General features: G+C 46.9%; 1 protein-coding gene across 1 annotated transcript in view; it reads right to left on the bottom strand.

The window, feature by feature from the left end:
• HS6ST2 (heparan sulfate 6-O-sulfotransferase 2) overlaps positions 1-23,282 on the bottom strand; it is a 240,729-nt gene extending 217,447 nt beyond the window's left edge. The window contains exon 1 of the mRNA XM_073358507.1: positions 22,738-23,282. Coding sequence (XP_073214608.1) covers positions 22,738-23,246 — 509 coding nt within the window. The 5' untranslated portion in view covers positions 23,247-23,282. The remainder of the gene's footprint in view (positions 1-22,737) is intronic.
• Positions 23,283-26,635: the final 3,353 nt, after the last annotated feature.

The following is a 26,635-nucleotide window of genomic DNA, read 5'->3' as shown; positions in this document are numbered from 1 at the left end:
ATGCAAAGTGGTTGCCCTACCCGCAGTAGAGTTCGCCAACAAGTATTCCATAACGCAGGTATTTATATCGTTTATCAAAGTCCTTGGAAACTGAAGAGGAAGGGGAGTTTACATACAAAAAGCTAAATGAGGTTTTCCCATAAGTTCCATACAGTACTTAGCAAAGAAAACGAACTTTAATACACATCACACACTCACCACATTAGAGGGGGCAGCTCTTCGGAGCAGTATTAACACCCTCTTCAAGCACACATACCAGGCTGCTTCCCCAAACTCTCCCTGGCCTAGATCTCTACGAAGCCTTAACACCAGAGAGCTCAGCAGGAGGGTACTATAGGGAGAGCCTGATTATGTGGAGGGTGGGACTTGGGAACTGCACGGAATAGGCATTGTTCTCACTCCTTCTGGCTGCTGGGGTGGGGGGCATGGCAAGGGAAAAGTGAATGTGGCTGGAGGTTCCCGCATTTCAATGATCCCCAGCTGCTGTAATGGCCCCTGGGGACTAATTGAGAGCTTAGAGCAGCCTTCAGTGCACTCTAATTTATGCCTGTGCTAGGATCAGGGAATTAAAACCACCTCCGCGCCATATGCTTTTGAGTTGCACTGTGTGATCCCAGGCCACAATCAAGATTCAGAGCTAAGAAATTGAACAATCTACCACAGCACGGCCCAGTCCAACCATGCCTGCATTAAAAAGAAGTTTAACACAGACACACAGCGAAAGGGTTCTTTGATCTCAACTTTTAGATGAAAATAAAAATTATAACAGAATGTTTATGCATAAGAGGCAAAAGCTAACATTCCACACTCCCATATTCACAACCACACTGTACCAACTCCCCAGGGCCTATATCACCCCTTCCCCCCTACACCACACAACGGATTTCAGGGCCACGAATAGCTGGGTTGCTGCCTTTGACAACTGAGTGGGTTATTCACTGCTTATAAATCCTAACCTGATCACCCTCTCAAGTCCTGCAATAGAGCACAAAATGTATTTCTTGGATGACAATAGATGACAATTCCTACAGCCACAAAGCCTGCAGCTGCTGACTCTGAATTATATCCCAGATGTACAGTTTTCCTCTCCATAGTTAATTAAGTCAGTCCTCCACTAAAAAAAATAATTAGCCCATTTTACAATAAAGCAATACTGTACAAACCTCACTAGGTAAGCCATCTGCGGATGCTTGTGAGACCAATGGTTTCCACCCGTCCTGTATTTGGAGGGACAGCCCTTCTTTGATGCCTAATGTACCATAACCCACAGCAAATAAGGCACTACTAAAAAGCACCTGATCAAATAAAAAGTCTGTTTTAAGCAATAATCATGCCAGAGATCACACACTGTGATATGAATGCATTATTTTGCGCAGTGAATAAAATCTGTTGGGACATAAGCCTTAAAAATTAGCTTTGACCTTTAATTTTTTCATACATGTGTCTTCATTTACCTTGAGATTTCCACTGTATCTTTAGCATCACTTACCACAGCACTATCACCACTTGTTTAAATAATACACACTACTTGATGAACAAACAGCCTCAACCGTATGCATCTCCAGCTTGCATTGTTAGTCACATTGATGTCATGCAAAAGGGCCCCTTTTGAGGCCAGATTCTGATCTCAGTTATTGTCTTCAACAGAGTTACATCTGTGTAACTGAGACCAGGACCTCACCTATGACGACAGCACATCACACAGGAATACATCTCTTCAACAAAGCACCAACCACAACCTTTCACTTCCTGCCCTTCACAAATCTTGAGCAAACAGGCTTGGTGCAGGAAGTTTACCCATCCCAGGGGATTATGGCTTCAGACAATAGATTAGGAAGAAGAGGAGCAAACTGAGTTTAAAGATGCTATTTTCATGGAAATATCCTTAGTAACACAACAGAAGGAAGATGGAGAAAGCAGAGTAATTTATATCCAATTTAGGAGAAAAAGGGCCTCTAAATAGGTTGCTTTTTGCAAAGAGTTAGTTAATTTTTAACATTTAATGCTTTAATTTTCAGCATCTCCAAATCAGCACTACCGGATGAATTAAGGAGTCAGTTTAGAAGACAGGAACTCACCAGACAGCTATCATATTAAATCTTCCAGCAAGGCTGCTGGGTTATTACAGTGGAAGAGGAGAATCTGCTTACATATTTTACAAATAACCGGATCCTTCTATAATCCTCAGTCTTAGAAACCGTATCTCCCTTTGAGCCTGGCTTTTCTCAGCCCCGTCTGTTTCCTTTTCAGCTGCACAGAAAACGCATTCGTTGACACAAGATTTGGATTCAAATCCAAGTTCAGACCCCAAAGGCCAGGGATGTTCAGATCAGTGACGAGCAGAGAACAGCTCCTGTAACCCACTGGTGAGTGTGTGTGACAGTACCCGTGCCAGAGCCACAGAGGACAGGAGTCTGTTCCAGCCCCCAGCTACAGCGGCTTTGCTCTTTAGCTCTAGCAGCTCAAGCTGTTAGCTCTGGAATTCCCTGGGGTATGCTGGCCATTGGGTTTGTGGAGGTGGCTTTTTAAACAGAGGCAGCCCGTTGGCCCTATGAAGGAGAATCTCAGCTTTGAAAGTGAGTTTCTAGCCCTTTTCCACATTTTTCCTGCCTACCCGCCACGCTGCAGCTGCAAGCAACAGGGGACATTACGGTAGGTCAAGAGAAAGTGAGCCAAGAGTGGGGTTGAAAAGATTGATAATCTGGGGTAGAGGAGTGGAGAAAGAGGAGGTGTATGGAACTGGTGGAATTTGGGGTACATGGAGACAGCTCTTTATCCCGGAAATGTCGTACAGCTTGCCAAAGGAGGAGGTCAATTTGAAAGAGCCCCCATCATAATTGTGGCAGCATGTCACTGGATCGGACCCCTCTCACAGCTCAGCTCAAACAAAACCGAGACAGACACTTCCACTGTGACCAACACTGAGGACTTCAGACAGATCTGTTCTTGTTTGAAGCAACAAGCTGCAAAACCACCATGCAAACGTGTGCCACGCAAGGAGCACGACACTTCAGCAAGGGGCGACATCTTCCGACGGAACAGAGGTCTATTCCCCTGCAGCGTTTTTCCACTGGACCAGGGCACAGCCCTCTCAACGTGCACTCGGGAAGCTGTCTGGGATGTTGTACTGCAAACCCATTGCTACTGTTTTGGTGGCCCTTTGTGGCAAGCTGGTCTCATCCTTGCCCATGACTTAGCAGCTGTCCCTCAGCCTCATTGATGAGGTGGCAACATAAGGGCTAATAACTGACACCCCACCCCACCACCATCCCCCGTGGGTAGTGGGGCTTAATTAAAAAGCTCCTGAGGAGAAAGGAAGCTCTGGAAGAAGGGAGTTCCTGGGGAGCCTGAACTAGGCAAAAGCTCTCCAGGCAGGGAGGCCTAGAAGAGACCCAGAACAAGCAGAGAAAAGACTTCAGAGCTTTCCAGACAGCACAGAAGCCCAAGTGAGGCCTCACAGCCAAGGGAGATACTGGAGCCTACAGGATTTGTTTCGTGGGACATTTAAGTTTTGACTGGACTCTGAAGTAAGAGCCTTTAATCTACTGTACATGTGCTCCTTTCAGAAAGCTTTACTAAAGATCTACGGCTGTGAAACAGAGCGTTTGGCTTCTCCATGACTGGGCTCCATTATTACTTCACCGAGAGGGAAACTGAGGCAGGCCACCGCAGAGCCACACTCAACTCTAAGGGGGTGCTCGGGAGGCGACAGTGTCAGTTCTATACCAAAGGTAAACTCAGATTGCTAGCTGCATTTCACTGCACTCTTGGGGGGCGGGGGGGTTGAAATAGGGAAAGATTGATGTTTGAGTGTATTTATCAGGAAAGCCACTGAAGGAACCCCACTAAAGAAGTACCACATTTTCTCACAGCAGAGATATCGAGAGGTAAGCTCTCTCCCAGCAGCATGCCAGAGAGATGAAAGAGCCACTCTTGACCAGTGCTTAAACCTGGCATTTCACATTCAGTCCAAAATCAGCCCCAAGCTGTGAACCTCATCCCCTCTTGGAACAGTCAGTATCGTCATCAGTAGGAGAGGCAACATCCACCGGAGTCGGAGATTTTAAAGGGATGGACCACCATGATCATCTACTCCGACCTCCTGCGTAACACAGGCCAGAAAACCTCACTCAGCCATTCCTGCATCAAGCCCATAACTGCTGTCTGAGCTTTGGCATATCCATAGAAAGACATCCAGTCTTGATTTAAACACTGCAAGAATCCACCACATTCCTTGTTAAGAAGTTTCCCTCTTGCAGCAAACGGCCTCTCTGACTTCAGACCGAGTTTCCGAACTGTGGGTGCCAATGCCTTCTGCAGTCCCACCACAGGCAGTAAACACAGCAAGGACAAAGAGGCCGCAGGGCTGGAGGCCGTGACTGCTCTGCAGACGGTTAAGAACAGTACGCACACTGGCCATCAGCTCTCAGGGAGACTGCAAGTGTATCGGAATCCCAAAGGGAGTCCAAATTAACAGGGTCAGCGTGATTCTCCGAGGATGTAAAGAGTATCTGCTTTTTAAAAAATTCATTGATAGGAGACATTTGACCCTGGAGTGTTTGACTGAGTTGACATTTGTCTTAATTTTCAGTTTCCAATAAAGCATTAGTCACATGAGGTAAAGAATTTCTTTTTCCCTACCAATTTTAGTTTGTTTCACTGTTAAACTGCACTCTACAAAAGCTAGCTTGCGGGCTCAAGGTACAGTATTAATCCTCCACCTCGCACCTCCAAGGGCTCAAAACTATATGTATTTTAACAAAACTCCACACAGCCCTCTCTGCTGCGAAAGTTAACTGAAAATGTTGCTCCCAAAGCCAGGGCAGCACCAGCAATGATGTTCTAAGAGAGAAGTCACACAACAAAGGGTTACACAAATACAGCGAAACCCAACAGCAGGTAATGTGCTTTTAGATAAGGGACCTGAGCCTCCAGGCCTTGTGCACTCAACACCCCAGAGAGAGCAGGAGCAGTCCTGTAAAGTTGTGTAAGATTAAGCGACTCCTGAAACTTCCACTGACCTCAGGAGTTAAGGCAGAGGTGGGCAAACTCCGGCCCGTGGGACAGTCCTTCCCGGCCCCTGAGCTCCCGGCAGGGGAGGCTAGCGCCTGGCCCCTCCCCTGCTGTCCGGCATGGCTGGCTCTGGCATGGTAAGGGGGCGGGGGGTCCCGGGAGGGGGCAGTCAGGGGACAGGGGACGGTTGGATGGGGTGGAGGTTCTGGGGGTGTGGTCAGGGGATGGGGAACGGGGGGGGGGGGTTTGGATAGGCATGGGAGTCCTGGGAGGCCTGTCAGGGGGCAGGGGTGTGGATAGGGGTCAGGGCAGTCAGGGAGCAGCTGGATAAGGGGCAGAGGATCCCGGGTGGCAGTCAGAGGACAGGGAACAGGGGGGGTTGGATAGAGGGTGGGGTCCTGGGAGGGGACAGTCAGGGGACAAGGAGCAGGGGGGTTGGATGGGACGGGGCTTCTGAGGGGGGCAGTCAGGGGGCAGGAAGTGGGAGGGGGTGGTTTGGGGTAGGGGCCAGGCTGTTTGGGGAGGCACAGCCTTCCCTACCCATATAGTTTTGCAACCCCGATGTGGCCCTCGGGCCAAAAAGTTTGCCCGCCCCTGAGTTAAGGGATGCTCGGCACCCCACAGCGTTTTATCAAATCAGGCCCACAGCCCCCAATTCAGCAGGCTCCCTCTATTCAGAGAAGCACAGAAGCGTGTGCTAAGAATATTTAAATATTTTGCCGTGTTGGGGCCATATTGCATACGCTTTCCAAGACACACAGACTGGGCATCTTAAACCGACTGATGTAAGACTCAACCCTACAATCCTTAACTCAGGTAAAAACACTGCTTTAGCGGACATTTTGCCTAAATCGAGCCTGCACAGAATCAGAGCCTTAGTAGCTATGAGTGAGAACCAGTCAGAACACAGCTTCTTTCAGCCTTGCAGCAGGTAAGGAAACCAACCAATGATTTGGGGGCTCTTTTTTCCATCAAATTGACTCCCCGGTTTAAATATAATCCTAATTTGATTTCAAAGAAAGAAAAGATTTCCCAAATAAATGCTCCTGGTGATACAGGTGTGATCCCATCACATGCACACAGAAAGGCTGTCGGCATAAGGAAATAGCTTTAGAAAAGAGGAGCTTTAAATAGCCTGGAAGACAATATACCAAATCACACCCTTCATTATACCCTTGTCATGCTATTCACCGATGTGGGTGTAGACGGGCATGGAATCCAGCCTCAGATAACTACAGCCCAATGGCTGCTGAGAAAATGGACGTGAATCCATCTGATGGAGTTTTTTAAAATGCTACCCTCGCTTCAGACGGTACCCACAGATATATTCCTCGTCACCTCGCCGTCCTCATAGTTCTTCGTTCTCTGTTGTAGCATCGCCGACGTCTGTGGCAGTTCACACTACGGAAGTCAGAGCATGCTGCGTTCCAGTGCTGACCAATGTTTAAGTGGTAAGCGGTGGTTTGGCAAGGCGAGCTTGCTACTTAATTTCTTCCATTACGCTCCTGTCCATCCCATCAGGAGCACGGCTGCAATCAGAGCACAGAGATCCAGAGGGGATGCTTACACCTGAATGATAATCGTCTTGCTAGCAATCATTCAGGCGCCCAGTTCAGTGTTCATACAAATAAGCTGTCCAAACAGATAAAAGGGTAATTTAGTGCAGGCTTTTAAAAGCTGTATCTGTACCAAAACACAGGTACTGTACACTTAGCCAGGCTTGTAGACAGATGGTTACTCATATACTTTTGTCCCAGCATGCAACAAAAAGCACAATAAACCAGTCATTAAGCAATGTTCATGGGTCTCCAGAAAACATTTTCTGGTGGCTGGATTTTTGCAAAAATGTAATTTCTTCTTGCACATAGCAGCAGACTGAATATCTCACGAAACAGCAGATGTCAAGACTCTCTGCAAAACTATATTCCCCAGTTAAAATTCATCACTGGCTAAAGCTCTGTTCTTCAGCTGACCTACATGACCACCAGCAAACTACAATCTCTTAAATCCAGCAGGTATTACACACTAGCTGAACTTCACTGCTACCCTATAAATCTAACTCAGGCTGGAGGCTACAAGCATGTATGCATTACTTGGACTGCTAATAATCCTATGCAGAACTTCTGGTAATACCTCTAAAAATCTATTAACACATAACGTTGTGCAAGACCATTAAAATTTCATGGTAAGCAAACCTCTGAACGAAAAAAAAAAAAAAGGTAACCAGAGCTGCCACTTTCTTTTGTTTGATGGACACTCAGACTTTCTTCCACGACCCTCTCTTTCCCACTTTAAAAAGGGGCATTTATGGTTCTGGAGGCAGCACTAGGAAATAGGGAAGCGAGGGAGATGTGCTCAGAGGGTAAGGAGTCATTTGTAACAGCTAACGTACCTGTTCCAGAAGCAGCATCCGTTTTAAACAGCAGCCCTCACAGATATTACAGATTCATCTTTTCAATCACTAAGACACACACAAGACAGGCCTGAGAATTCAGTGGTCATTGGAATGGGAAGCAGTACAGTCTAGTGGACAGACCAGGGGACAGAACCATAGGAGACCTGGCTTCAGTTCCCAGCAGGCCAGTGCCAGAGCTGGGTGACATTAGCCACGTCCTGGCCTGATCTGTTCCTCAGTTTCCCCATCTGTTAAATGGGGATACTGATACCAACGGCCTTTGTAAAGCACTTTGAGATCGGCATATGAAAAACGCTATATAAACAGCTAGGTCTTATTCGTCCAGGGGAAACTTCTGGCAGAAGCTAGTTACCTCTGCTCTGCTAGGTGCCTTTTCACAGCCCAATCCTCTCTACTTTGACCAGATGTGGCTCAAAATCGCTTACTCTCAACAAATAAAGCAAGTGCTAAAAGGCAACGGACAGCCATCTCGGTTTTGCATTTTGTGGACGTGACACCTGGGTGTCACTAGACACCTGAACTCTCTCTGCTATGATCTGATCAAACCAACAGACTTTCTGTTAGAAGTGTGAGGAGGTTCTAATATTTATGTTTGTTTTTTCATTGGCTTCTCATGCCTAAGGAAGTCATTTACAACATCAACTGCATCTGGTCTTTTCATAATTCCTGGAAGGTGGAAACCCATTGTGTTATTTCCCCAATGTAAGTGGCTGTGAAACAAAAAAGATCCCATAAGAGACGTTATTTCTTACTGGACTCAGTTTTTATCCGCACGTACCTCTGCTATAAAACCTGCCAGTATAAAATGCTCCCTCTAAATACTGGTACAGTATATTGGGATACACGTAAACACAACATACCATATGCCAGCTCTGCACCTGTCTGCCAGTACAGAGTACTGTTCAGGAAGAAAGAAATTTTTTTCCACTAAACCTGCTTTTAAACTAAATCCTTACAAATATTTACCTACAACCATTTATACACAAAACACGTACAGAGTCTGCAGTAGAGTTACTATTTATTGAAGTAGCCCCTCCAGGCCCAATAGCTTCTCGTTGTGCACGGCACTGTGAAAACAAACACAATGAGAGATCTTTCCCATCCCAAGCAGTTTACAAAGTAAATGGACCACAGACAACAATCTGAATGGACCAGACAGCCAATTGTCATGATGCATCATAGACTTAGTCAAGGTCACGTAACAGGTCAGTGGAAGGGCCAACTCCTTATACGGCACCATACCCACTAGACCACCCTGTCTGCCCGACACAGTGCAAAACCAGAGGGAGAGATACCAGCATTCCTGCATGAAAAACACAACAGCTGTACCCTTAATTCAGTTGTCCTTGAACAATCTGAAAAGAAACAGTCTCTTTAGTTACATCATGGAGTTAATTTGTGCAATCTCTAATAGCCTAATTTCTAGTCAAAACCACCTTTGTGCCACATAGCATTAACCACCACATTCTACATTTCACTGGTTTAACAGATTCGCTGAAACGACTTATGTTGAGATGCCTGTGGCACGTCGAACAAAGCTGAAGAATCAACCATAGTTTTCAATTCAAGACCACTAGTTAAAGGAACAGCAGGGTACAGCTTCCCGGGTTATCAATGATTTATTTTAGTGCGTTAAAGAAACACTTTCAGCTATCTAAATCATTTCGCCATTAAATGATGTTAAGTTTTTTGCATCTCACTCAGCCACTGCGGGACAAATATATACTGCTGAGTTTCACACTTGTGTGTCTACACCACAGGTTGGGAATAGGCTTCCCAGCTCAAGTACAGAGGTTCACACCAGCTCTGCTTGAGCTAGCATGCTAAAATAGCAGCGTAACCAGGGGTAACACAAGCCACAGCTCGGGTTAGCCACCTGACAAACCTGCCTGGGCCCCTGGATACATACTTGGGCAGCTGGCCCAAGCTGGCCCTGGCTCCACCATTATTTTTAGCACACTAGCTCAAGCAGCATTAGCAAGTCTGTCTACTTGTGCTGGAGAGCACGTTCCCAGCTATAGCGAGGACAAACCGCTCTTGTTCTCATGTGCCATGCAGACTGAACCAGCACCAGGGCAGGGGAACACACAGCTGTCCTGGAAGCGTACAAACCACCACTCCCTTCCCATATAGCCTGTGATGTCAGTTAAGGCTGTGAGCTCTGTGGGGACAGATCCCTGCACATCACCACAAAGTCAATGGCGCAGGATTGGGCCCTTAGTTACTTAGTGCCCTTTCTTGCAATTGAGACGTGAACGGTTGCCCTTTGTGTACTAATACCATGGAGGGGTGGAAAGTTATTTCATGCGGATTTCCAATGAAGTACAAAAAGCATTCTGAATAACATATTTGTTCACACCACATGAAGCGATCAGCCCTGGAATGGGCCAAGATTACTTCAGGGAATAGCTTTTCCCAGAAGCCTTTGCAAATAGACGACAAAAAAGGAAGGTATCAAGAATGCACATATTAAGCTTCCCCATCCAAAACTCAGCTTCAGCATTTTAAAAACCCTGAATTTTAGGTTTTCTACAGAATTAAAATTCCCTCAGACTGTTGCCAAAATGATTTTTTCATATTCAATTCCACAACAAAAAGGGTGATATGAAAACCAGATCTCTAAGTTCTTTGGCTCTGATCAGAAAAAAAAAAAAAAAAAAAAAACAACACAAACACATTTTTCAGTTGCATTTGATGCCAATTATCTTTGTCCCTAAGGCAAGGGACAGTCTAGGAGGATGAAACAATGCTACAGTATTTCACCTCCAATCTTTGGATATTTAGACTACAGATCTCATTCAACAAATAGTATTGTATCCACTGTGTCTTAAAAGAGGAGTACAGTAGCGGTTTAATCTCAATGGGAAGCCTGACAATATTTTATGCACTTCCTACCAAATGGAAGAAATGAAGGACTGCTCTTCAGGCTACTCAGACTTCCAAGAGCATCAGAACCTAACAATCTTTTTGATTATGGGAAATTAAGAACATTGCTACCAAGATCTCATGAAAGACATCTCTTACATAGCACTTTTATTGAGAGGAGCAAGACTGTTTAATGCTGCAATATTCTCTCTCTGTTAGCTGCATATATTTAGTTCATATTGCATCAAAAGTAGGATGAGCTGCTGGAAATAAAAAACAGTATGATTTGAGTCTCATCTTAATGATTCTTATGACGTATAGGTCTCTAAGCACCTTGCTAATGATTTTTCAAGGCACTTTAGAATAAATGGAGATTTCACTCAAAGCCGTATACATGCAAAACCGATATTTTAAATGAATTCCATCTTTAAAGCATACATTCTATGAAAAGTCAAATTAGAAAAAGCATTAGATGTTTTCTAATTGGCATTAACTCAAGCAGCACGGTTTCATAATATATATTCTATACTGTCCAGAGATATGTGGACAGAGAGAGAGCGCGCGAAAGAAAACTGCAACATTTTGAGTTAAGGTTTACCAATGATATTCTAACCGCTTCAATAAGCGGCAAACAAAAAATATTAAATGTTCAATATTCATAGGGGGTTTTACTGGGAAAGAATGTGGAGAAGGAATTATGTACACGATGTTTGCTCCAGCATTATAAACTTACATCCAAAAAAATATTGCTTTGGCTTCATAGTCTCACATTAGCGAGTGCAATTATCTTTCATTAATTTTACAGAGTGTTCATAGTGGAAATTAAATCATTTCTTCATGTCTACTTAAGAAGAACTTTACTAGGTTAATCATTCATAAATACCAGAGTCTGCTACATATTACTCATCACAAATATGATTCATTTCAATAATGCCTGAATAATTTGGTGCTGCCCTATTACTCTCAGAACACACTGTACAATTGCCAGCATCAGCAAATCAATCTCAAAAATAATCAGCGCCTGCTCCCTAAAGATTCTTCCCCTACAATGGCGAGATCAGAACAACAAACAGCTCACTTCTTACATGACAAAGACAAAGCATCAGGCCCAGCACACCTCTCCTATTGCTTTATCTTTGCCATACCCTGAAATCCCAACATCCGATAGAAATAAGTCTAGGTGTCTTTGAAATCATGTGGATTCTTGGCTTCGATGGGCAGGCAGCTCACAATCACATTTTATAATTACAGGGTCAAATCCTTATTCAGGCAGGAATCCCATGGGAATTCCACCCCCATACACTTGCCTTAGAATGGAAACAGGCCCATAGTGGCTTAAGGCAGACGCCTAGGACAGGGGGGGTTTTTGTCTCACACAGATATGGGAGTCTTATATCTGACTCCATTTCCTCAAATGGCAATTCTTATTGCCATTTTATGATCTTGCATTTTATCCTTTCAAGTATTAAAAAACAATGTACAAGGATAATTCCAAGCAAGGCAAAATAGCTTCACGGACTAACAGTAATCTCTATTTAACTAAACAAAGCAAAGACAACAACATTTTTGTAGTTAAGCGGTTTGATAAGAAGCTAGACAGATTTCTGCATTTTGTCTTCCAGGCCATGTCAGAGAGGACTGCAGCCGAAGAGTGCAGTAACTGCGTGACAAATCAGACATTACAGAAATAAAGAAATGCAATTGAGGCTCTAATCAGAATGTTTCTGCAGATGAAAGGGTCTCTCACACTGACTTTAGCAGCAGATTTTTGTACTATTACTCATTAGTCATTTTAAGAAAGATTCCAGCAAAACCAACAACCTTCAGAGAAGTTAAACCAGATAACAATTTTATTATAAAAGGCCAAAATCTCAGAGATTTTGATTTCTTTTTCTTAAACAATCTCATCTCAGTCAATGAAATTCTTTGACAATACCTAGAAAAATCATTAAAAAAGTAAACACTACCAAAAAATCCTTCAAATGCAACCAAAGCCCAAGTGAAACCACCCTCTCCATAAAACTTCCCTAGCACAGACAAATTATAGCATACTTAAAGGAATACAACACAAACCACAAGACAACTGTACATTTAATTGTGCTGAATTATATAGGTAAACCCAATTTAGTTGTATCCACAGTGCTAGAAGAAAGGTTCCATTCTTCAACGCAGCACTTTACTGAAAACAAGACTCCAAAGACAAGTTCTTTGGCAGTATTCAGTGGCCTTTCTAACCTGGTTCAAGGTAGCCTTGTTCTACCATTATAAACCGGAGTAATTTCGGAAAGATCCATTCCCCGATTTGATTTCCTGCTGTAGGTTATTATTCCACTTTTGCATACAGCTGCAATGATCTATATGAGTTAATTTGAGCTGATTCTGTACTGAAGTACTGTCTTTATTATTTCAGTTGCTGGAGAAAGTAAATTAATGCAGGGGATTGCACACAGAGGCCTAATCCATTTGATGTAAATCAATGCCCTGCACATCTAAATTGCGCCGCTTTCCTTCAGAAAAGTACATTGAAGTGATTCATTAGGCATTGAACTGTTCACAAGAAACAGGCCAATTCTCTTAGGTATCCCAGTGCATCTCTGCTAGTCAAATTTAAAAAGCAATCAAATCTACTAAGAAGTCCTTTTTCCCCTACATTTACATCAGTGGAGAACATGATTCTTAACAATCCAGATTACATAAATGAGGGACAAATTAATCTCAGTTAATATACGTCAGAATTGATGCTTGAGTTGCAAAACTTAAAACTGCCCATCTTTTATCATAAAAATGCATCTTTTAATGCTTTTCTTGAGTTCAAAGTACATTTCATAAACCCACAACAGAGGTTGCCAAGTTCAGAACGATGGCAAATTCTCAATATGAATTTGATGCAGAGTCTGCATGTATTTTGATCTTGTTTAAACCATCACTTATAGCTGCATTTTAATATTTAAAACCCTAGCAAAGCACAGAATGGTATCTAACACACAAAATAAAGTGTTTTAGTGCAACAATATTTCGAATTAGCATCTATGCTTCCACTCCGCTCTTGACTGAGAGCCAGCAGAAATAATATGCAAGTTTTTTTAAAATCCATTTAAGAAGCCCTTTTTAAAAGTACACATTTAATTTGCAAAACCAGCAACAGTATATCAGATATTTGACCAGTTCAAGTATCCGAAATTACAAAACAAAGTTAGAGTTAAAGTTTGTAATCAAGACCACGGGGGTTAGCTCTAAGGACCCTACAATGGGATTATGTTAACACGACTGAACAACCAGAGAATGTGTATTTAAGAAAATAATTTCACCCTCAGAAGACTAGTTATGACATTCCGTATCACCTCCATGGTCCCATAAGCTCAGCCAGGTCAGGCCTGGTCTGTAGTTGGATGGAGATCACCAAGGAAACCTAGATGTTGCAGGAAGCAGTATCAGCCTTTCATTCATTACCCTCCCAGTACCCCACAAGTGCCCCAGATGGAGCAGCTACCATCAGAATAAGACACCAAACCAAAACCCACCTGGTCATGAAGACATCCCAGTAACTGAATTGGTACTCCTGTATGTGAGATCTTCATAGCATCTCTTCAAATATTTTGTTATATTAATTATAATGCAAATAAATATAAAGACGGTTTTTGAGAGTTTCCCATGGTGCTTGTCTCAAGGACAGGCATGTCATACCGGATGATCTGGCCAAATTCCAATTTACAGCAGGACACTAAATCTGCTTGCTTAAAAATTACTCCGTCATTTCAGTTGGAGAACATACTGTGAAGTTTCCCCTCCTAGAAACAGTTTATCATTGCTGATAGGACAGCTGACATGTTCCAGCCCAGAAACAGCTACACTTAGTAATGACTGGGTGATCCAATATACTAAAACTCTCTTACTGTGGAGTCCTTCTGGTTTAAAGATGCTGTATAAAATACATACATTTACTTTAAAGTTATGTTTACCCACACATGTGTCTTGTTCTTGTCTTCTCCATTTTTGTTTCCCTTCTGTGTGCCACTTCCCTTTTCCCTGTCTCCCCCATTCTTTCTCCTTTCTGCCCATTGTTTTCTATAGTCAGAGATCACATAAGATACAAAGAAAAGACAGCTACTAAATCATAGTCAATCCAGGGTCCAAAAAGTAATCAGATACCTACTGTCTCGAGGACAAACCCTACTAGCCTGGGGTAGTTACAAGACACAATGGTGAGCAGACCCCAGAGCAATGCCCCTGCGAGAGAAACAGTACTTGGCATGCTAGTAAGCCAGGTGCACAGATTCCTACTAGGGTTCTTGCCCTGGGCCCTGCAGTGCCTAAAGCTGTCTGAAAAAAGTGCGTGTGGAGGGTCAATCCTAACCTGGGAGCAGCAGATTTGGTAAAACGGTGCCTAACACGAACCCAACGCAACCTTGCTCGATTTTTAAAAATACTTTTTTCCAGGACCGTGACCCCCAACCCTCACCCCACTTAAAGCAGTAAGCCCAGCTTAAAGGCACCATCTTTGGTAATAATTTCTGCTGTTAGGCATTTGATAAATTTGGCACCTCCATTTCTACCCATCCCCCACCCAGAGGCCCCAACACACAGCCTCACTACCACTGTTTCGGACAGAGTGGCTCATCTCGGACACCCTACTTCTCCTCCAGCTTCCTGGGACGGGGCTTACACTGTGCACCCTTTCATCCTGCCAGGGGACGAGAATCAAAGCTTTGCACTGACCCAGTGATACTGTTGGCCATGTAGTCCTGTAGGCAGTCAGCTATCATGGCAATGAACAAAATATAAATGCTGAGATAAATGTGACTTTTTGTGAGTAAACGAGTCCCCCAAAACCTCAGTGGATTTGCTAGAGGTGTCTCTGTTTTACAGCTCTCTCCAGTACAAATTGACTCCTATGAAGAGCACTCATCTTTCTATGCAACATTGACATGAATTTTCTGCAGTACAATTGGTTCCAAGCCCATTTCCAAGGATGACAGGATATAGTGGCAGGCACATAACAGGACTGTTAAAAATACTCAAGCATGCAATCATCCAGTTCTGTATTTTGATCCAAGACTGGCTAGCAAATGTAGCTTCTGCTGGCAACCTTCATTCTGGCATGGTTCTTTCATTCCAGGGGCTGCCAACAGTCCAAGCTGCAAGGACTCTGGCATCACCACAGAGAAACCCCAAAATGTACAGAACTTAGGGTAGAGAGAGAGACACCCCTTTCCAGAGAGCATATGGGTTGATCTAGTCATTATTGAAAACAATCATGCTTCTATCTTAAAATATACACTTGGAACTTTGAGACAAGATGTTTCTGTCTCTAATGCAATTTCATATGCAGTAATGGGAAGTGCTCCCCACTCCCTCCCAAAAAAAAAAAAAAAGGATTTGGTTGGTTGTAAAGGCAACCAAAACAGATCAGAACCTCTGATGGCTTCCACGCAATGTCGCAGTAATATGGTGCTAGTGTCTGAGACTTTCTGAAATCCAGCACCTGCTAAAGCCGGTGGGCCTGTTTCCAGTCCAAGAAGTTTCCAATTGATAAACAGTGTAAAAATTTTCCCATATAAAATTTCATGATTTCAGGTAGAATATGGCAAACTTATTCCTCTCTCCCCTTTTTATTAGAGGTTCTGGAAGCTAAAGCAACTGGTCTTTCAGTTCCTTCCCATCTGGTATTATACGTGATATTCCCTACATCAGAAGCAATGCATCACGCACCAACAGCACAGCCTACCGTTACAGGTATCAGTTCCTGGATCTGCTCAAATGCCCTGTTACATTATTCAGTCTAAACACAAGCGCTTTGTTTTTAACAACCGTGCCCCTGGATTTATTACCGTAGACAAGCTAGGTGGATACTTTCCATAATAATTAGCCGTGGCTGCAAAGGATCTCCATTCTGCGTCTCTCACGCACGGTTACTTTGGCCCCTGCTCCAGCTCTCTGTGCCAAATGCTTTGAGACTTCCCCAATCAATCAAGTGACCCAAGTCAGCCAGGCAGTCATGACCAGGGAAAGGTACATGTCTTCCTTTTCACCAGGATGCCAGGCAGCTCGGACAATCCCGACAATAGATGGCACCACTCACAAACTGAGATATCTGATCCCCAAGGAGAGGGCCCAGCCGACCCAGCCTCCCCCTACCCCTGGCCAGCTCTTAGAGGAGACCCAGCAGCCACCACCTCCACCCCTGGCCATGCCCTAGACAGCAGCATTGCCTTTACAGGAGGCAACAGCCTAGGGCGCCGGCATCCCAGCCCAAGAAAGGTGATGCCAGGGTCCCAGTGCTGTGGGCTGAGAGTGGGGGCCCCAGTGCTTCCCCCAGCCTCCTGCCCTTGGGGAGCAGCAGCAGGGTGGGGGCTGCAGCCCGGATCCTGGGGCTTTCCATGGGAAACGTGGGCACTGGGAGCCTGCAGGGCTACACAGCACTCTCCCCTGCCCACCCCCGCGCTCCCCAGGCTTCACTCTGCCCTAGCACCAGGAGCCCGGGCTTGGCACATAACTGGCTTCAGCCCTGCACACCTGGCCATAGCTGGCTCTACCTTCTGAGAGTCATGCCCACAGAGCACCCTAAGCCCCATCACCTTCACCACCACAGGACTGGAGAGTCCTCCAGGTCCTCTCTCTGGGCCCCTTCTCTCGGAAAACTCTGCTTGCATCCCTGCCAGTCCCAGCCAGATGCAACTCTGGGGAAAGGAACGGCAGCCCTCGCTTCCCTCCAGTGCCGCTGCACCTGCTTCAGCAGCAGCTCCACCCCACGGGAGCAGGAAGGAGCCGAGAGAAGCCCCTGTTCCTCCCCCATTCAGCCCAGCCACTGCAAGTCTATGGGGAAAGCTGTCAGAGACAGGAGCTTCAGCCCCTAGCTCCCCCAGCTGGCACGTTCTCCGGGGCGGGGGACACGAGAAAGAGAATGCCTGGAAAGAAGGGTCCTTGGCCTTCCAGTCACTGAGGCCAGCTGGGGATAGGAAACTACAGGAGATCCCGCATCCTGCTCCAGGAGCTGCAAGATTCTGGAGATAATGGGGTGGGGAAGGGGCAATAGAGACAGGACAGGGGAAGAGAAAGCACCTGATAATAGAGGGAGGGAGGTCAAGAAGGGAAGGGAGCACAGGGAAGCTGGCACAGGGGGAGCGCAGAGCACCAGGGACAGAGGGGAGAAGAAAATACAGAAAATGGCTGGGACCCAAACAAAAAAACTCCCAAGATGAGACAAGAGCCATTCCCTGCCCCCTCCCACCATCCATCTCCCCCACACACACCAGGGTGCAGAGGGGTGGAGAGAAAAGGAAAAAAGCCAAACCGAGCCAGGGAGCGTCGCCAAGTTTTTCTGGCTATAGAAGCAGCTGTCACCAGTCAACGCCCTGGGAGCCAAAAGTAACTCACGGCCTCCATTATTCTAACTCCCCACTCCACCGCCCTTTCAGAAAACGGCCTCTTAACTCAGGGCTGCCAGTGCCCTGATCAAGCCTGCTTCTCCCAAAAAACAGGCCAGGCCAACATATCCCTGCTCTGTGCCTTCAAGTCATCAGAGGTGGGCAAGGCATGCCCCTGTCCACCTGACCTCACCAGGGCAGCTTGTAACCCGGATGCTGGGAACGTCCCCTGCCAGCTCCAGTCAGCCCGCACCGTTGTGTTTATACGGGGAGGTGGGGGAAGCCCCAACGTATTAAAAAAGCCTTCTGCTGCCTGCCTCCCCACTGCAGCATTTCTGTGGTAAGACACAAAGGTTTGGCCAGGGCAACTACTGTTGCCAGCAAGGGGGTTCAGTGAGCAGAAGAGACCGGCCGGGAGGTGAGCGGCCGTAGCAACATACAAGCCAGGATAAGGATCGGTACAGTCACCAGGAGCCAGGGACAGAGCAGCAGGCAGGAAACGGGCAGAGGGAAAAGCACCTCCTAGAAGCAATGTTTTGGGAGGATTTCAGACGCAGCCTCTGTTGGGAGGGACAAGGGTCAATCAGGTGGAATCGAAGCGGAAGAGCAGGTGATGGGCCCAGCAGGAGCTGGAGAGAGGGGTTTCCAGTGGGGAAGTGAAGCAGGGCTGGAGGTGCCGCAGGAAGACTCCACCACAAGCGAGGGCAGGGCAACCAAAACTAGCAGGCGCAGGCCCAGAGGTCGAGCAGAGGGAGCAGCCCCCGAGAAGGGAGGCGGCCAACAATACAGTTGCAGGGCTTTGACCGAAGATGGTCTTTGCAGGACACTGAACTGCTGCCATAGAGCTGCAGGGCTTGTGCGCTCAAACCGCTTCATGCTGAGTTTCTGTGGTGACACAGTCTGTTAAATGCTCTGCAGTTTCCCTCCCCCTTTTCTGACTCCAGGCAGAGATACAGCCTTCTGTTTTCCCTTCAGGACTAATTCCATTATCAAGGAAATAATTTCCAAGATGATCCACATAAGCTCTAAAGCTCTCTTCATTTTCATTCAAATGAAAGTTCTCAGGTACACTACAGCCATTTTAATAGGCCTGTCTGGAACTTACTGTTTTCTTTCTTAGGGATCCAATTAACTAGGATTCTTCCAGGAACTACAGACATCTTATACAAACTGTGTGTATATAATGTCTTCTGCAGTTTCCACGGTATGCATCCGATGAAGTGAGCTGTAGCTCACGAAAGCTCATGCTCAAATAAATTGGTCAGTCTCTAAGGTGCCACAAGTACTCCTTTTCTTTTTGCAAAGACAGACTAACACGGCTGTTACTCTGAATATAGACATCTTGTAGCTCATCTAACTACAGGATCAGACCTTTGTTGCTAAGTATTTGCTGCTGTGTCTTAAGATAATCACAGAGCACCCATTTGGATTTTGGATCTTAACAAAACGTTCAACTTTTGAACATAGGAAAGGCTGCCAAAGAGTGACACATCAAGACAGTAATCTAACCAGCTGAGAAGAATACAGACTAACACGGCTGCTACTCTGAAACCTGTCATACTTTTAGCAGTTTCTCAGCCCAGAGCCCTCTTCTAACTGACTGGATGCAGACTAGAATATTAGTTGAAACAATGAGCGGTCGTGCCCATTCCCAGGCATTTCTAGGATATAAGAATACAGCCAGATGTACACACGTGCAATACTATTAAAGTAAGAATCTCAGACCTTTTGTAAGTGTGCATCAATCTTGTTAGCCATTTGTACATACCATGTATCTGAGCACTGATGTGGACTACCGATTCGAGGTCAGCTCATGTGGTTACACTGAGATTATTCACCATTACTACAGAAGTACATTGGGCAAAGCACATACCTAATTATTATTAATACTTCTCTAGCTCCTCTCAAAATAGACCTATTTAAATTCAGAATGGAGCTATTCTGTCCAACAAGTTTTTATATTTACGTCTGATGTTGGTGCTCAGAATCTTAGCAGAGGTCAGCTAATCACTCAGTAGCTGGTCATTGCTATAGCACCAAATAAATTAATACAAGATAATAAAATGGAGGATTTGAAGGGACTATTGTTTATTTAAAAGATCTCTTATGTTCCTATATTTTTAACATTTAGAAGTTACAGCCCAGTTAACTGCTTATCAAAGACATTATTTGAAAGAATAACTGTAGCTATTTAAGCAGGCTGGGGTAATGATTTTTTTAAATTATATAGCAACATCATTTAGAAGCTTTGTAGAGAGCAGGCCTCTACTAACTGTAGTCGTATCAGAGTTTTGGGGGGATTTTGCCCTGCTCCCCCACCACTCAGCTATGGCCTTTGGAGTGGTGATTGATCACAAGCCATAAGTCACAGGTGATGCTGACGTACTGTATGGTTCGGCAGGATGGAGAATCCATTGTTCTGTTTTGAACTATCTAGTCGTATACACATTCACAAGCCAGTTCGTGTTCCTGTTTTGAATTGGAGGATGTTCAGTAATTCAGCAGGAAAAACAGAGGTGAACCCAACCAAAACCCCCTATGTAAACACCCATCCTATGCTTTATGGGGCATTAATATCCAGGCTCAGATCCAGATTATTACTCTGCAGCTGAGCCCTGGCTCCATAAAGGGCAGGACCAAAACCCTGTAAAATGTGACTAGTCTTTGTCTTTGGGGGCAGGGATGAGTCAAGGGCAAGGAATCCCATGTCTCAATTAGAATTCCACAGACTGGGTCCATCTCATTTAGAAGCGATTCAACAAAACTGGAGTGACCCCTTGTTGTGTATTTCCATTGACGTTTCCCCCCCCAAGAAACAACACATATTTACAAAACAGGTAAAACAAATTCCATTAACAGACGGCTTGGAAGGTTCATGATCCTACCACTCTGCAGCTAACACAGTGGAAGATCCAGAGGAAGAGGAATTAATTCTTAATGAGATTGAATGAAATTTAAAAGCAGTAGGGAAAACAAAGCATAAGAATCCTAACGGCTAAAAGTCTTTTAAAAAGCCTCCCCTTGGATACAGGAAGATAACGATGCTAATCATTTTTCTACTAGATGGCAGTGTAGTGTCACCCTATATAAAACAAATTCTAAAAAGAAACTGCATTCTATTTCAAATGAATTTGTGCTTAGACTTGAATGTTCATATAATGTGAAATATAACTGAACCCTCCCCCCACATTGCAAGGGCACCAGACATTAGTTTAATAGTGACTTTAATTCTCTGAGAAATTAGAAACCAAGATATCAAAGGAAAAAGAATCCATATCCTGCTCGTACACACTGTACCATATTCCAAGCCATACCGTGACATGTTCCAAGCTACAAATGTACACGCTCTTTAATAGGTCACAACTGACTACCTGTGATGTAATCAACAGATCTTTCACAGGTTTCAGAGTAACAGCTGTGTTAATCTGTATTCACAAAAAGAAAAGGAGGACTTGTGGCACCTTAGAGACGAACCAATTTATCTGAGCATGAGCTTTCGTGAACTACAGCTCACTTCATTGGATGCACGGTATCTGAAACGGGTTGTCATTGTTTATAATGAGACTAATTCACCTGATCTCTTTAAAAGGTGACAACCCCATTTAAACATCAAAACTGCAATAGCTCGAGTTCGCAACTTTAGGACAAGGTACATGGATGAAGAAAATGTTAGAGGTAACCAAAATTCTGAATGTAAATCCAAATCCAAAATAAACGAAGTTGGAGCTGAAGGCCAATCCAACCGATAGCAAGTAACACATTCAGTGATTAAAGTAACCTTGCTTTGCATAGCACAGTGTTTATTAATGCTGAACTCAAGGCACATAAAAACGCTGCAGCTCACAAACATGCTGAAAATCGCATTATTTATGGTCTAGTTAAGGGCAGAGGCACCTTGATAAGAAGGCAGCTCAGCACACTAGGTGGATCTGCAATAGAGAGCCGCAATACGATCATCATCGGACCGATTTTAGAGTTCCACTTAAAGCCAATGGGAGTAGAGGGGCTCAGGACTTGAGGGGGAGCGAATAAGGTCCCATTTGTACATTAACAACAATGAGATCCTAATGATCACACTCAGCAAACTCTTAGACTTCTCACCAGATCTTTATAAGCGCCCCAGCGAAATCTGCCTGTGGGATATCATTTAAAACATTAAACTCGGAGCAAAGCGATCCACCAAGTTTTACTGTAGTCAGCAATTTACGGCAAGCTAAACTTGCTGCAGAATCCCCCCATCCAGTCAGTTTGAAACTGGGCTAGCGGGAGCTCTACCTTAAACACCAGACTTTATCCCACCCGAGCTCTCCCTGCACTTCCAGGGTTGGCGGCTGTGTTTGGTTGGGACTTCGTGCTTGCTATTCACTGCTGATCTGTGTACTGGGCACTAGATATCTGGACGCAGGGACACATCAAAGCAATCCAGGGAGCGTTATCGCGCTGTGGCTAGAAGACAGGACTGCCCATTCCTGATTGTAGCACCCTGCAACAATGACAAACCTTTCATACCAACAACTGTGTGGAGCATTGCAATGGCGTGGGCTCAAGCGGAAAGCTATTCCCGGGGCTGCCCAAAACCTTGCACAGACAAAGCAAATTATGCTTAAAAAAACAGGATGGCTCAGAAGCACGCTTTCTGGGCAACCTGAAATTTGGGTCAGGCTGCAAGAGTAATGGCATTTAAACAGCAGAGACAAGCAGCGATGTACTGCGGTAGCACACTGTGTGCAATGCCCGAGAAAGAAAAAGCCGGGATCCCTGTGGCTGGATAGAGGGGATGAGATCTAGTCTCCATCTACAAACAGATGCCGGGGGGAGGGGAGGGAGAAAGGAAGGGACATAAGTGAACCCGGGGGGCAAATCAGCGCGGCTGCGGGAGAGCTGGATGCTCACGGTCCGGGGGCGAATTACTCGGCACCCTGCAGGCGCTGGAAGGGGCGCTGCTGAAAACCAGGAGGCCTTACACCCCATTCCTCGGGGGAGACTAGGGAAGGGGGGGGGCGGCTTTTCATCCTAGCAGCGGCCCCCGCGCAGCGCAAATCCAGGCAAGTTGCAGGGCTGCGGGGCCGGGGCTCTCACCTGGAGGGTCTGCGCTTGGCCTCCGTCTTGCCGTCCACCACGGCCGGGACGCAGTTGGTGAGCTCGGTCCAGTCGGCGTGCAACCCACAGCTCCAGCCGGTGGAGAAGCGGGAGAAGAGCCAGGTCTCGCGCTTGCCCGGCCGGTGGCAGGTGCATTTCTTCTGGCCGGCTCTGCACTCGCAGGGCTGCTCCAGCTGGATGTTGCGCACCAGGTGCCGGCCGAAGGTGGTGCCGCCGGTCTTCTGGATGTGCAGGAAGACGATCAGGTCGTCGCCCTTGATGTTGAAATCCACCCGCCGCAGCAGGTCGCGGGCGGAGAAGTTGAAGCGGGGCACGAAGCGGGCCGGGGTCTCGTCCTCCGCCCGGTAGGGGTCTGCCCGCGAGGGGCGGAAGGCGTGCAGCCGGAGCAGCGGGCACCCGGAGCCCGGGCACACGTACTGCAGCACGATCACGGCGAAGAGGAAGAGCATCACCAGGGCCAGCAGCAGCCGGCTGGAGCGCTCCTCCATGGCGGGCGCGGGGGGCGCCCGGCGCAGGCTGCGCGCCCCGCCCGCGCCGCCCGCACCCCGGGGCGCCCCGCGCGCAGCCCCGGCCGCCGCCAGCCGCCGCCAGCCGCCCGGCTCCCCGGCTCCCCGCCTGCCTTCCCGGCAGCCTCAGCAGCGCGGCGCCCGGGGAGACGGGGACCCTCCCTCCGCCCTGCGCCCGGGGAGCCGCCCCCGCCGCTGCGCCCGGGGAGCCTGCGAGCCGCCCCCGCGCCCGGCAGATGCGGAGCCTGGGCGGCGGGACCCCTTCCCCCGGCTCCTCGGGCGGCCAGCCCGGGCCTGCGATCCCCGCCCCGCCCCGCCCCGCCCGGCCGCGGCTCCGCCCCTCGCCCCGGCGCCGGGTTCCGCTCCCCAGGACCAGCCCCTGGCAGCGGGACGATGGGGAAGAGGGCTGCAAGTCCTGCCTTCTCCTGGCCCCCTCTGCCCGGGCAGCCCCCAGCCCCGGGGACCTGGAGGGGAGGCAGCTGGGCTCAGAAACGAACCCCTAAACGTCCCTACCCCAGCGAGACCCTTCACCCCCCCCCCCGCATCCTCTTCTCGGGGCCTCTTCCCATCCCGAGCCCAGCCCCCAGCAGGCCAACTGCCCCCTTCTTCCCACCAAAGAGGTTCCCACCCCCTGCTGCTTTCCTCTTCCCCGCCTAGCACCCCGTGCCTCTTCCCGGCCTGCTGCCCAGGTGAGGTATGTCTACGTGGCCCATTCAGTCTGGGCTCTGATTCAGGTTTTAAGTCCAAGCCTCCCCCACCCTGAAATTAGTGTGACTGGCGCAGGAACCCCTCTGGAGTCAGGCCCGCAGACCCTAGTAGGGGGTGGGTCACAGCCCAGCTCTGGGGCACCAGGGTATCCCACACTCCCCTGGGGCTGTGCTTCCCAACCCTTCCCTTCCAACACCTGCCAGACCTCCTGGTTTAAAACCAGCTGCTCAGCATTAACCCTTTATTACCATGTGGCCTGCTCATCTGCAAGCAACAAACACAGCCAGTGTTAACCCGTATGCTGTAAGATGACGTCCTGAATCAGGCACGCTGCTGGGTGGCCAGAGAAACACAGCCGGATTCCACTTTCATAAGCCGTGGCAACAAGGGCTAGGCGTGGTCCCCTAGAAAGCAGTGGGGAACAGTGACTCCTTTTAGAACAGTGTCATTCACTGGGAATAATGTCCTAGCTTGTCCCTGAAAGTAAAGTCCCGATCTCCAGCATACTCTGGTATCATGCACCCTGCCAGTGCATCCAACTATAGTGTCCATAAATCTGTCCCTGTGGTCAACCATATGCTCTTTGCAGTGAGCAAGCTGTTGGCATATAAGTCCCATCAATGGCCCCAGCACAGTTTGGAAAGCCAACAGTGATTTCAGGGGCATTTGTCATGCCTGCCATCTTTGCATACATCACAGTCCTGATCATCTCACAAACCTCTGCCATAACTGATTTGCCAACTCCAAACTGGTTAGCTACTGACCTGCAGCATTCTGGGATAGCCAGCTTCCAGATGGGTGTAGCTACCTGCTTCTGGACCCATGTGGCCTCCCTCCTGGGGGTGTTGTGGCACTGGAGGGCAGGGACAATCTGATCACAAAGCTCCAGGAATGTATGATTCCTCATGCGAAACATCTGCCATCCCAGGGCCACATGACAATGTGATCTCCTCCGTCTGTGCTTGGGGCCCTGCTCCAGAAGTGCTGAACAGCCTGGGTCAGAGCTGGCATGCCAGTATTCCCCACCACGAGATGCCTTCAGTTGTTCAAAAACTGCTCCTGAAATGTCCACCAGCATTTCACAAATGATCCACCTGTGTCCCAAAGTAGGACTGAGAGCATGAGGTAGGGAAGTTCTTTCACCAGAGCAGGATCCGTGCAGGCCCTGGCTGCTGGGAGGGTATGGACACAAAACTGGTTCAGCGGGTGTGGCTCACTTCTGGTCAACTCCCACGGAACGGCACCCACAGAAGCTGAAGTTCTGACTTGGGTCTGCATAGTGCAGAATGGATGTGCCAACATGGTTGTGAAGCACGGGCATCCATTGTAACATGAGTGTGCAAGCACCGGCTTAGATGCTCATCACGTTCTTGGCTTTCTACTACCTCTTCTCTCCTCACATCCCCAGGAAAAACACCCAGGACTCCAACTACCTCTTGATGTCTTTCTCCTACCTTGCCCTCAGCCTCGTCTCCCTGAGAGAGACACTCTCTTCCCCTTACCAGAAAGAATCTCCTGCTGCCCCTTCCACTTCTTCTGCTATCCCTTTCCATTTTCCTCCCGCTGCTATTCCCATTTTCATTGCTCCACAAATACTGTCTTATCCCTCATGTCCTGCCTACCCTAGCTGCTCCACCAAAATCATCCCCCCGACTGCTTCTTCTCTACCTCCCCAAAGATGCCATCCAACCTCCTTCCTGTGGCAGAGGGCCACTTTACCTGTTCCTTGTAATGCCCCTGAGATATCCCGTCACCAGCGCTCTGGGACAAACCGAAGAAGAGATTTACCCTGGGGGATCCAAGTCCAGGTTTTAATTAAGCAGACCTCAGTGCATGCTGGGGCAAGCTGTGAGGTAGGTCTGCAATATATAAGGAATGGAGCTCCTACCTGTGTACGTCACAATGGTGTCTCGATGCTTTGAATCAGTGAGCCTTCCCATAACCAGAGACTCCCTACTTCAAAGCCTGATCTGCTTTCACTATATCATCCACTATTTCATATACCTCGGTCATGTCCCCCTTTCTCTAAACAGAAGAGTCTCAATCTTTGTAGTCTTTATCTGCCTTTAATCCTTGTTGGTTCCCATCTCTGAATTCTCATCTCTTTTTCTGCATTATCCTTTTTTGCAATAGGATGCCCAGGACTGATTGCTCTATTCAAGGTGCGGGAATTGCCTGACCAATTCATCGAGTACCACTGGTTTATATAATGGCATGCGTATATTTTCACTATCACTGTCCATTCTGTTCATCCCATGTGCTAGCATTTTGTTTCCTTTTTTGAACCCTGCTGTGCAATGAGCAGAGGCTTTCACTGAATTGTGCACAATAACATCCCATTCGGTTTTCCCCCCAAGTGGTTCCAGTTAATTTAGAACCCGGTAATGTGTATTTTGTCTTTCAGCATGTTTTGAAAGCACTGTGTACAATTAAAGTATTCTATAAACAAAAATAATAATAATAGGGACTCTGTGGATTTATCGCTGATTAAAATCTTTTGTATATTTTATGCAAATTATGTTCAGCCCTCAGGCTCTCGGCGTGGTGCCAATGAGGCTTACATGATGGTATGGTTGTGTTCCACTGCTCGGAGGGCATGCGGGAGTCACAAGGAAAAAAAATCACCATTTACCATGCTGTTTGCAAAACCATCTTTATCCTGA

The sequence above is a fragment of the Lepidochelys kempii genome, chromosome 9, assembly GCF_965140265.1.
Source record: "Lepidochelys kempii isolate rLepKem1 chromosome 9, rLepKem1.hap2, whole genome shotgun sequence".
In the NCBI taxonomy this organism is placed as follows: Eukaryota; Metazoa; Chordata; order Testudines; family Cheloniidae; genus Lepidochelys; species Lepidochelys kempii.
Note: the sequence above shows the minus strand (reverse complement) of the source record. Positions and strands in the feature narration are given on the sequence as shown.